This window comes from Vidua macroura, chromosome Z (genome assembly GCF_024509145.1).
Source record: "Vidua macroura isolate BioBank_ID:100142 chromosome Z, ASM2450914v1, whole genome shotgun sequence".
Classification (NCBI taxonomy): Eukaryota; Metazoa; Chordata; class Aves; order Passeriformes; family Viduidae; genus Vidua; species Vidua macroura.
This window is the reverse complement of record NC_071611.1, coordinates 71,682,529-71,695,355: the sequence shown is the minus strand read 5'-3', so window position 1 is coordinate 71,695,355 and position 12,827 is coordinate 71,682,529. Positions and strand designations below refer to the sequence as shown.

General features: G+C 38.4%; 1 protein-coding gene across 1 annotated transcript in view; it reads right to left on the bottom strand.

The window, feature by feature from the left end:
• The window catches only part of APC (APC regulator of WNT signaling pathway), a 93,780-nt gene that overhangs the window by 58,681 nt on the left and 22,272 nt on the right, over positions 1-12,827 (bottom strand). The window contains exon 2 of the mRNA XM_054002501.1: positions 2,379-2,531. Coding sequence (XP_053858476.1) covers positions 2,379-2,513 — 135 coding nt within the window. The 5' untranslated portion in view covers positions 2,514-2,531. The remainder of the gene's footprint in view (positions 1-2,378; positions 2,532-12,827) is intronic.

The following is a 12,827-nucleotide window of genomic DNA, read 5'->3' as shown; positions in this document are numbered from 1 at the left end:
AGATGTCCCTGCACTGGGCCACAGACCAAAATTCACATTGCAAGAACAGGGATGTTTGCCATGGAACCACAGCTTGTCTTCTACACATCTGCTCCCCAGCTAATATCTGGGATTTCATTTGGCAGGATGGGTTACAAGGGCTCTGTGATACTTCTGTGCTCATTTTTTCCAAGACATTCAGGAAATTTTTTGACTGCATATATGGTAGCCAAAGAGCTTTCAATCCTGACTGCTCTGGCTCTGCTAATGACTTTGCTTGTAATTATCCCTAATTATGGCACTGGAACCATACAAACCATGTAGTTTCTTTCAGTGCAAAAAAAGCCAACACACAATTTCTGTAGAAGCCTGCAAAACTAAAATTATCTTCCCATTTAAGAGAATCCTGCAATGATCCCCATCAAACTTCACCCACCTACTCCAATCTGACCCCAAGATCATTCCCACACCATCCTTCAGGTTCAAGTCAAATCAAAACTGTGTTGTGATCCCTTCCAAAGAAAAGGGTCCAAACCAAACAGGGGAAAGACATGACTTCTTAGTTCAGGTGCAGGAGCAAATACACCTGAGGAATGATTTCCTAATACAACATGGTTTAAAAAAAAAAAAAATCTAATCTGAACAATCTCTTCTCCCCCCATCCCCCACAATGAAAAGAAACATAATGACTTTGATATATGAGTTGGAGGGTTTTTTTGTGTTATATTCCTTAGATCTAGAAGGGAACTTTGGGACAGAAAAAAATGAGACCTCTACTCTGCATATCTTCATAAGCACAGAGGAGTGCAATAGAGCCACTTTCTGTTTGGTTGTCTGCCAGATTTAATGTAAGAACATAAAGCCATTCCACGTCCCAAATTAATGCCCTAGAGACCAGCTTGTACAGCTGGACTGGCTTTAGGTCACTGGAAATTTAATTATCTGCACAAAAGCTAGAAAAATCTCAACCAACCAACCAAAAATCAAAACACCTGTATGTGGATGAAGAAGAGGAAAAAAAGACATTTTTACTCTTCTTTTGTAAAACTAGCAGGAAGATCATCTGTCCTGTTCTTGCCTTCTTTAATTTAGACTGCAATGACAGGGAGTGGAAGGGAGTTACTGACAAATTTGTTGTAATATTATCTTAAGAAAAATTATATAAGAAAAATAATATAAATGACAGAACTAGTTTTCAGACATGTAACTCAGACAATGAACATTTTTTCTGCAGCTGTTAATGACAATCATTTCAAGTAGCTGGTGTAAAGGACTATATTCCTTTTAATTTAGGTAGCAAAGCCATTTTCATTTTATACTGCAATGCAAGGATTAAATATATCTGAAATATCTGCTTTTTTTAAAGTGTTGTAACTAGTGTTTCAGAAAGCATGATAATTTTACTTCTTACAGTGAATTTTTCTTCTTACAGTCTACATGCTGAAGGAGAAGAAAATTGAGTTCAAATATTTTTATTTGCTATATTAATCAAATTACCATATTTTAAAAATTAAACATTGGTTGTAAAGGAACAGTAAGTCTGTCATAAAAAGATCAGGAAACAAGGAGATGGAGAAAAAAAATGTTTAATATTTAGAATATGCCTACCCTATACAGGAGTATACAAAGAAATACCAACAATTTCTGAGCCCTTCTAACTGAGGTACCAAAAGCAGACTGGTTTTGCTGTCTGCTAGTAAAAAGCAGCAGGATTTGTCATCTTAGGAAGAGTACAGCATTAATGCAGCTCTAAGGCTAGCAAAATTTTGTCTTGTTCAGTATCATGGATCACACAGATGCAGCTGACTGTGTATCTTCCTATTGATTAAAATCCATCTAAATTCCACTTGAGTCTAGTGTTTGCTCTTGGATGGGTGGCTCTGAAGCCCTACACTCAGCTAACAAACACCAACAGGAACCGATCTGCATGAATTTTCAAAGTATTAATTTAGGCTTTGGGAGAGATTGGAGAACTTGTGGTTTTATGGTAAAAGAAACTTCTCCTGTTAAGACCTTAAATATTTTAATTATAGTAAACCCCCAAATTTTTAAAATTACCTGAAAACACTGAAAACCTCCAGTGTTTCCCACATTTTCAAGAGCCAAACAATACTTGCTTTGTCAACCTTGGTCAGCACTCTGGACTTCCTGCTGGGAAGTACCGCTGTGCTAAAATGGTAGTGCTTATCACACCACGCTGGGAGCTGTTTCTAGAAAACAGTCTTGAAATTAAAAAATAATAGTAAAGAAATGTAGCTTTGAAAGCTTTTCCTTTACACAGCCTGGAAAAGGACTTCCATAGGAATCTAAAAGCACGCAAAACTCTCTGAGGGATTCCCCATGCAAGACACAAAGAGCAGTGACAGAAACCCCACACACAGGCACAGAGCTTGCAATACCTTCATAGTGGATGCCTCGGTTTCCAGTTTTGTGAGGTGATTTGAGTTATCCTCTAGCTCTTGCCGAAGGTTGGAGTTCTCCATCTTTAATGCCTCAACTTGCTTTAACAATTGATCATATGAAGCTGCGGCCATCCTGGGCTACCCTCAGCCCTTAAAAAAGTAAGAGAAAATATTGAATTTAAGCATTTTAGAAAAAACCCTTCACTACTTGAATGTAGCTAACCACAAAATCATCTCTCTCTCCCATTTACCACACGACTTTCTAAACATTTAATTTAAATCCATTACACCAAACTGTTAATGACTAGAACTAGTGCCAGATCAAGACTTATTTCTGTGGGTTTCCATTTGGTGTGCATGATTAAGCAAATGAAAACGAGTTCATTGTCAAGTGCATCAGATATTAGGGGAAGCCAGCATACATGAAAGAAAATCACTGCATCACACAAAAGCATCTTTACTACTGGCACTACAGTTTCAACAGGGAGAAATTGCAGATAATAGACCATATATAATAATTTTTTGATAGATAACAAGCATCTTCACACATATCTAAAAGATGCTGACTGCCTACTTATTTTAGGAAACGAATGGTAGTCACAGATGTTCAATGCTCCTAGGAATAGCACACACTCTGAGGGAGATGCTATATGAAAGAAAACCAGTAAATATATTGGGAAATTTTAACTGAAAAAACTCCACATCATCAAATCTAGTTAAGTATGTAGATATTTTGTAAAAATATCCTTCAAGGCACAAGATTAAAACAAATTTCTTCCAAAGTGGTCATACTGCACCACTTAATTTAAAGATTAAAAGCTACTCTTGATATCAAGGCATCCCATACTGTTTTCAGTAAAACTGTAACACAGTCCCAGAACACCAGCACAACTACTCAGCCATTATATAGAAGAGAGAAACAAATACTTCAATTTCAATTATGAACTACAAATTGTTCCCCACTTTCCAAACCAAAAGCCAGCAAAGTTGTTAATCTAACAATGTAAGTTAACTAAAACATGGCTAATTAGTGTTTGAAGCTATTCAGAATTAATGCTATCAGTTTCTTATTCATCAGCCATTACAGAGAAAAAAAGGAAGCATAGCAATTCACATAACACAAGTTACCCTTCCAATGTCATTGCAGACATCTCCTAAGTATATGGCCTGTAACTCAGAGGGAAAAAAACCCCAACTTACAGAGCAACATTCCCTTTCGTTATCGCAGTACTTTGGAAAAGATGAAACAATTAAGCGCTATTATTTAGTATTTTCATTGTAACCTCTGACCAAACTTAGACCTTACTGCTTGTGTAACCCATTATAAATCAAGTTTCCTCTTCCCAATGAAACTCAATTGAATTATCCAGTCTACTAAAAATAAGGTAAAATTATTCAAAAACCTTTTAGTTCCTCAATACAAATTTTGAAAATTCTGTTTAACCTTTCTAAATTTAAACCGAAGAAAGCGCAAAGAAGAGAGTACAGCACTGAAGCAAGGAACAATAACAAAAGTTGTAGTGCATTTGAAATGACTGGTTTATTTCCTTTCCAAGCACCTGCCACCATCAAAGGAGAAAGAAGACACTTGCCAGTTATGAAATTGTGACTTCCATGAATGAAAAGAATCTGTAACATTTATTTTTCAAAATTTGGTCATGCTTTACTGAAGACCTAATTTTTGAGAAATAAAGGCAATCTGAAATAACTTCTCTGCAATGCAAATTCTGGGATTTTACCATCAAGCTGTTTCACCTAAAAGGTTGAGTCTTGTCAAGAAGAGTTGTAGCAAAACCAAAACAAACACACATACACCAAAAAATCAGTAAGGACAGACTGCTTCTATTTCATGTATGCTTTTATCTATTAAGTAGTAGTTTCCATGATTAAGAAAATTAATAGCTATACTTCACATTTCAGAACACACTGCATGCACAAGCTCAAGGAAAGGCAGACAGAAGTGAAGAAGAATGCAAACTTTTTCCCATTATTTGCCATGAATTAGCACTACATTGTAATATTGATAGAATGTTTTTACTGAAGTATATCAGTAAAATATACCACATTTATTCATCTACATGTGGTTTACAGAAGCTGCTCTGTGCCACATAGGACATGCAACTTGTTTCTAGATAAGAGTATATTTTTCTCCCATTGCTATAATTCATTACTAATGTGAAAGGACACGTAATAACAAATAAGTATCCAGTTTTTCCATTTCCTGTCCATTTTTAGGAATTCTATCTTACAGATTTGAAATTCAGAACAATCACCCCCATTACCAAGATGTACACACACAACAAATTAAATGGAGAAAAATGGATGAGGGGAGGAGCTATGATAGAAATACAAAAATTGCATAGCTCTGGTATTTTATGTGCATAACATACTTCTGCTAAACGAGTAAGGATCCTGAAGGAGAGATTTGGTTTGGCTTTCCATCCTTCTGATTGAAATTCCTAAGCTTCCTTTACTGCTGTAACATGAAAGTAGGACATCACCACTAAGAGACAGTATCCTGCCTCAGACTAGAAGTTACTTCCTGATTTATTCAAATGTCAAGCTTTTTGGGTTTTCAGATTAAAAAAAAAATTAGCTGATTACCACAACCTGTGTAACCCAAAACATTTTTTTTTGCTGTTAAATAGATGCCCAAAGGAAGCGACACTGTCACCACAGTTGCAACAGAGAAGAACAGAAAAACTGTACATAAGTAAGGAGCAGTTCAAAATCATCAAGATGACACAGGACAGAGCTGAAAGCCAAATTATTGCACTGGAGGCAGGCTGTGAGCAAAGTTCCCCCAAAACTAGACTGCGACCGGCATTTTTAAATGTTTTGTTGTTGACTTTGGCACAAGAAGTAGCATCAAAACTTGCTCCCATAAACTCAAGAGGTTGCACGAAGTCAGAGGACTCCACGTCATACACAATGAATTTGATGAACTCAGAAGTAAAGCAGTAGAAACAGGGTGGAATTGCAGAGCATAGTGACACAGGGTCACTCACAAAGGAATCTCAAAACTTGGAGCAGTGAACTCTCTCAGCAGCCAGCCTGCAGGGCACTGTGTGCCACCAATGCGACTGGCACAAGGAGAGGCAACATGATTCCCAGAGTAATCAAATAATTTTACAAAGAGGTGGGTAAGAAAAGTGAACTTAAGTTAAGTGGGTGCAGAGAAAGATGTGAAGTGATCAGGGAATGACAGAGTATCTTAGAAGAGATTAGCCAAGAAAACCTTGGCTGCCTCAGTACATCAAAGGCTGGAATGACACAGCCATACTTTGTTATTAGGGAGTGGAAAACACCGAAGAAGGAGAATGACATTTATGTTAAAACACAATACCGACACAGAACAAATGGGTGTAAATCGGTCATTTATCAACCTAGGCTGGCAACATTAATTAGAACTTGTAGTTCAGCAGGATCCTTGCCAAGCATACTACACAAGAAGGAGCCAGACTTCACGGCTCAAGAAATCCAATCTCGTATTCCTAAACTTCAATACAGACAATTGCCGTACTTATTTTTGATATCTCCAAGATATTTGTTTCTTCTTCTTCTAAAATAATGCAATGCCAAAGTATTTCACAAAAGACACCATTATTTAATTTTAAAATGGGTGAAACTGACAAAGGTAATGTATGACCACAAGGCAGCTTAGGCTTTCTGATGCTGAACACTGTGTCATCTCTCAGGATGTGATTTGAATCACAGGGCTCCATTACACGTAAGCTGTTCCATGTATGAGATAAACCCCTCAAAATTAAAATCTGCCTCTCTTCTGAAAATACATTTTTACCAACTGCCTCCAACTTGACACATCAGATCAGAATTCAGGTCCCAAAATGATCCTAGGATCCATGCGCTGAGTAAAAAATAATTATAAATTTAAAAGAATTTATAAATTATATATTATATGTTTTCTAAACACAGAACCATCAGCATAAATAGAAACTGACTGCACCACTTCATCCCCTTTTTGAAGTTTCTTAGTGGTTAAATTACTTGCTTTGAAGAAAGAGTTAAACTCTGGACCCTCTTGGCCAGACAGGTTTCCCAGCCACATCGCACCTCATTTGGAGCAGAATTAACCAGCCCAAGAGAAAACAAGGAATATCTTAGACATGGCCCACTAGTCTGAAGCTCTACCACTGCACATGCAAATATGTGCAACACCACTAGCGTCAGAATCAGCTGGATCAAGAATAAACAGCTCTTCTTTCCCCCTGTAGGAAACCACTACAGTGAGGGAGAATGGAGGAGAAGGGAAGAACTCTGAACTCCAGAATCCATTCCACATTTCACCCAGCCCAAGGGAAAATGCATCACAAATGCAACACAACCCACCTTTGTGAAATTCACTATTATGCTTCAAGTCAAGCTCCCTTTTACACTGTTAACTGCATTGTTTCTTCACAAAGTGGTCATCAAAAGCAAGAATACATCCTGAGTTCTCTAGATTTACTCTGAAAAATAACTGTTTCAGAATACAAAAATTTTGAAATTCAATACCCTCATGTAAGAGACACCCAAAAAAAATCTATCTGTGTTACTTCCTTGACCCATATTTATTCTCTATCTCCTATCAGAGAAGGGGAAATTGTGACAAGAAATTTCACGCTTTACTGAATCAGCACTCTGCATGAATATACATATCAAAGACGAATTTCAAGCTGGATAGAACTCTTTTATGCACACAAATCAAAATTAATGCAAAGCCTAAATTTATGCAAACATACTGTTAAGATTTAAATATGCATTTTCCTATATTAAGAAAATTGTACCAGTAGCCACTGCCCAGAAAGGAATTTACATGCAATCATTTTGATCTCAAATCCCTACTGACAGGAAAAAATGTAATGTTGCCTGAAAACATAGAATTTCTTAACTGATTAGAGCCTTCTTCTTTGAAATCAGCAAGCATATATACTCAATATGCCCTGAAGAGGTTCTACTTAAGAGCCCCAACAAATTGTCAGATATTAAATCTCCTTATGAAAATATTGCAGAGTCCATTATTGCTTTTATCCATAAAATTTATCAACACTACCATTACATTGTACTACCACCAGTAAGCAAATTTACTCCTATGCTCTGTTAACTCAGATTTTTCACAATGTTATCTTCTTAATGTAACAAATCTAACTCTGCATGTAGTTACAATGTACCTACATGCTTATAAATTTTGATCTTTTTAATCTTTGTATCCAAATTCTGAATTTTTTTGTATCTACATCTAAATATTGATTCTGTCGAAAGTTCATGAATATCTAAAATATAATTTAGTAACGCTGGGAAGGACCATTGACTCAAATTTCTTTCTACATCCACAAATTCTATGCAGCTCTTCAGTCCAGAGCCCAGTATCTCATCCTTGTTATTCTTTACCATTCTATCAATTTTTGTCATTTATTTATAGGAATGTATAGGAATGTGTATAATGGGGAATTGTGTCTTCAAGGGCACACTACACTGAATTCAGGGAGGAAATGCTGACACTGTCATGATATTTTTCCAATTAGTTTCTCTAAACTACCTTTAAAAACAGATTATTTTTAAGCACTAGGCCTAGGGGTTCTGGCAAGCAGTGGCTGTGGCTAGTGGTGGGGTGGCCGGGAGGGCTGTGCTGGTGCCTTCCTTCCCAGCTGTCTGCTCCACCCATCTCCTCACGGTTCCCACCCAGGGAAGAGCTCAGCTGCTCAAGCAGCAGCTGCTAAACCACTGCAGATTATTGCTCGACTGCCAAGGTAATCTGAAATAGGTGTCAATTTAAACTTACTGTGCTGGGTCATTAGCCACGATGCTTCAGCAGCTGTTGCAGAGCTATTTCCAAATGAGGGGCAAGGCTGACAGACAGGGGCAAAAAATCCAGCACAGCTGTTCCAAGCTAAGTAAGTTCCTTAAGGAAGCTGCATGAAAATAGTCCACTTATCTATACACTCATAAGAAAGAAGTGTGTGGGGGTTTTACTGTTCTTTTTTTGAATGTATCAAACTATGCCAATTTGCATTAGTTCAATTTCTCTGTTGGCTGAATACTGTACTGAATTTTCTATTATTTTGTTTGAAGCCTGCCTTCAGGTTTTCAGCTCTGGCAAAATACCAGCACTCCAAGTGCTGTGTTCAAGAACTTATCAAAAATGAGTATCACTGTGTCAGGGATTGTCTTATCCATTTCAGTTTGGGCAAGCTTTCAAGGTTTGCCAATCTAAAAGTGTTTATCCTTCATTGGCATTGTCCAATTCTCTCCTTCCCTACTCACTGAAAAATACTCCACTGGACTCAAATCATAAAAGCCTTAAGTCTCTCTAAACAGCAGAAAAAAAAAATTTCTGCCTTCTTCAGCATCACACTGAAAAAATGATGTTATTTCCATCTGGTGATAAGTCCATCCTTTACTAAAATGGCCTTTGCTGCCAGCATATTTGATCCTCCTATCCCCACCCAAATTTAAGAACAATCCCCCAAACTTTGAGCCAGGAGCAGCTGAAAGGGAAGCCATTTTGCTTGGGTTCTCTTCAACTGGGCAATGCAGGCACACAGATATAAAGAGCTGTCTGGAAGTGTCCTTGAGTGTGGTTAGAGACAACTAAGAAAATACCCATCCCAGAATGAGAACCTCCCATGAGTGGAGCAGCAGATCTGTTCATGTTCTCATTCATTCTACTTGAGCCCACGTAGGTGAACAAAAATTAAGGAAGGAGTATAAAAAACAATAAGCACAGAAAACTGCTCTGCATCCAGTTTCTTTTAGTGACAAGGGCTTTGAAAACAGAAAATTAATTGCAAATGATATAATACTACTCTTTTAAATAAATTTGAAAAGGATGACATTGAAAAAAATTGGTAACAAATAATACCAAATTACAATCTCCAGATTACAGGTACTGTGGATTCCTGGGGTTTTCAACCCTGTAAAAAAAGGCAAAGGCCAGATGAAGAGCCATTTTTGTTATTACTTATCCTAACACAACTTGTGAAAGCGTTAGTCTCTTTAAAAGTAGACCACACAATTTTCTCTAAACTTCAGTTGCATGAAGAAGATTTTCTTTTTAGTTTTTTCTATCCACTTCTGCATGAAGGTTATTTTTGTGGACAACAGACTAAAACCAATCTTATTATATCCAACCTTCCTAAATCCTTTTGAGTGGGGACTGGGTAAAGACTACGTTTTTGTGTTTAATTCTTTCAGAAATGAATTTATAACTTGACAAGAGCTTTCAATCCATAATTATATTTTGGGATACTTCTGTAAATTCAATACTTGTCCTGTAGTCACCAACCATGAACAGAAGCATCATCTGTTCATCTTAACCAAAAGTGATAAGTGATCCGTGTTCTCAGCATTCCGTGAAAGACCAGGCAGAGAAGGAATGAGAACACCATGGTCTGAACTCTTGTGTGCCTCATTACATGTCAAGTATGATAAAGGTCAAGTGTGTGTTTGTGTGAAAAATGAAAATAATTTATTGTTTGGAATGTCACTAAAGAATGCTAACAATGAAAAAACCACATTCTTATTAATACCAAAAGAGTAAAATCAAGAAGTCATACATTTCAAGCTATGAACTGTCAAGTTCAGCTTCTTTACACTGTCAACAAAATTCCCACTTCTTCCTTCATAATTCTGGGTTGGGAAGTTCCTTAGCTGGTTAGTCATGCTGTATTCAGAATATGACTGTGAAAATTCGAAACATGATTTGCATTTAAACACTATATTGAACACAAACCACTCCAGTCATCATTTGAATCATAACTTACATTGGATCAGGAATGATTCACAAGCCTGAACAGTCATCCTTCAAGATGATCATCTTTGTAATTCATGACTAATTGTGTATGCCTTCACTGCACATGACTTGCTCCTGTTTACTTTCACATTTCTCGTAATCTTTAAGAATTAAATTCTAGAAAGTTTAAGCTATTAAAAAACCTGAGCTATTAAAAGTCTGAGGTATTTCTTTTCATATTTTACATGAAAACATGAACTCAAAACAATTAACATGAAATAAATCAGTTATAATTTAAAACACTGTACATACTATAAAAATTCTATTATATATTATAAAAATAATTTAGAATAAATAAGTCTTTCTCCATCGTGGGTGACCTATCAGGGCCATCTTCAGGGTTCCCTTCAGTACTTCTAAGGACCAGAAGACCATTTGTCTTGCAGGAAATGTATCAGCACCTGATCACACAGGTGCTGCATGAATTTTGGAAAACCATTAGTAGAAACTAAGTCTTTGCTGACAATAATTTACCATCACAACATATCATTAGTAGTATGGCCTATTTTAAACAGGATTTTGCCACATTAATAAAATAATTTACCATATGTCATCAACATAAACATTTTACCAACTAAATCAAGAAGCATTCTGAAATCCAGCATAAGAATTTAGAGATCAAGGGAACCAATTGTAGCCAATTTCCAACTTGTGCTGTATCATTCCATGCTGATATAACAATGGCATACTGTGACAAGATGTATCAGAACATTTATCATTACGAAGTACTTTGTATTTCGGGGATGATGTTTAGTAAAGTCTACACCCATAAATAAATTAATGTATTATATTTAAAAGTGATATTTTATTCAAGTTATCATTTAAAGAGTGTGACTTACAGAACTACTACAGTGGTTACACAGAATGATACTATTTAAGAGTTAAAAAAGTACAGGAAGAAGCATCACCATAATGATCATCAAAATCACTATTGTGCTTTTGTCACTCTCTTTCCTTTTAGGAAAAAAAAAAAAAAAAGTTGTGAAAACACCTCTGCATCTTCTGTTTCTTTGAACATTTAAGCAATTGTAAGGAAGCCTCAAAATGCCAAAGCTGAAATATCTACTATCAACAATTTACCTTTTGAAACCAATTATTCCAAATAGTAAGTTCTCAAGTGCTGTTTTAAAATGTAATATTATCCAAAGCCTCACTAACTGATAAAACAGGAGATTCAAGATTCTAAATATATAGAAAATGTTTTGAGGGGATATATAAAGCAGGTATTTAAACTGAGACTTTTCTTTATCAAACCTTTTTTGTGCATCACTGTATTTAACAGAACTGAGGAGATAAGCATTTTAATAGTTACTTCAAGTCTCCTTAAAAATACAGAAGAGTCTGGTTCCAGGAAATGGCTTTCAGTATACATGCTTATGTGTATTTTCAAAGAACTATAATCTTGACAAAATACTCATGAATCTATCACCTGCATTAGATAACAGAAAAAATTAACCAAATGGGAAAAAGACAGTAGGAAAAAAAATAAAGAAACATTTTCAACAGAACAAACAGCAAAGGGTGGAAGAAGTACTTAAAAACGGAAACAGATCTATATCGTGCTATTCACGTATGCACTGAAATTTACTGAAAATACTTCTAGGCACACTAAGAAGCTGTGTGTTTCTTGCTACGCCTTTAAAAGGCATTTTTCAGGGTATGACTCTCCAAATCAAGTCAAAACCGGGTCCTACTGGTCCTCTGAAGAAAATCCTATCAAACGAAAAATGCCCCTTACAGCCCACAGACAAGGTCTTCCATGTGAGTCGATAGGAAGAATGCCGTATCTTGACACGAAACCCGAATAGGATGAAATGATCTGGCAGCATATGTGTCCTCCAAAAATCGCCACATATTTTTGCAAAAGCAAGGAGCGCTCTGCTAGCAATGACCTAATTACTAGCATAAAAGCTGCGTATCTGACAAAGGGGAAGAAAGGACCCACTGCTTCATACATAATTTATTAAGATTTCCCACAGCATTCAGGTTAAGTCGTGGACCCAAGCACCTCTTTGTGACGTTAAATAAATCTGTGAGAAGTCAGCGGATCCCAGGGCGCGCCGAGGGCGCAGCGCTGCCCCCCGAGCGCTCCCGCCGGCCGCCCACCCGCGCGTCCCCCGCGCTGCGGCAGCGGAGGCGCCGCCGCCGCCCGTCCCTAACAAAGCCGGGCCGGTGCCACCCGCGGGCAGCGCCTCGCCGCCCCGCATGGGGCACCTCCACGGCTCTGCCCGCACCGAGACCCGCGGCCGCCGCCGCTCCTCTTCCTCCTACCGCTCCTCCCAGCCCCCGAGCCCGCGCAGAGGCTCCGCAGGGCTTTGTGCCTCCGGCCGGCGCGGCGCACTGCGCTCGCTCTCGCCCGTGGCGGCTCCCCGCCGTGCCCGCCCGCCTGTCCCCGCGACTGCGGGGCTCCCCTCCTTGCCGCCAGAAAGCCCCTCCTCGCACCCCCCGATTTTTTGGTTCTTCTTTTTCGTTTTCCGGGGGGAGGGGGGGGGGGGTGTGTTGTTTTTTTCTTTATCCCGCGAAAGCGCTTCCTCCCCCCCCCCCCCTCCCCCCGCCCGTCCCGGGCGCGGCGAGCCTCGCCCGCGCGGGAAGCCGCCGCCGCCGCCGCCGCACTCACCCCATGGCCGCGGCCGCCGCGCTTCCATCCCCGCGCC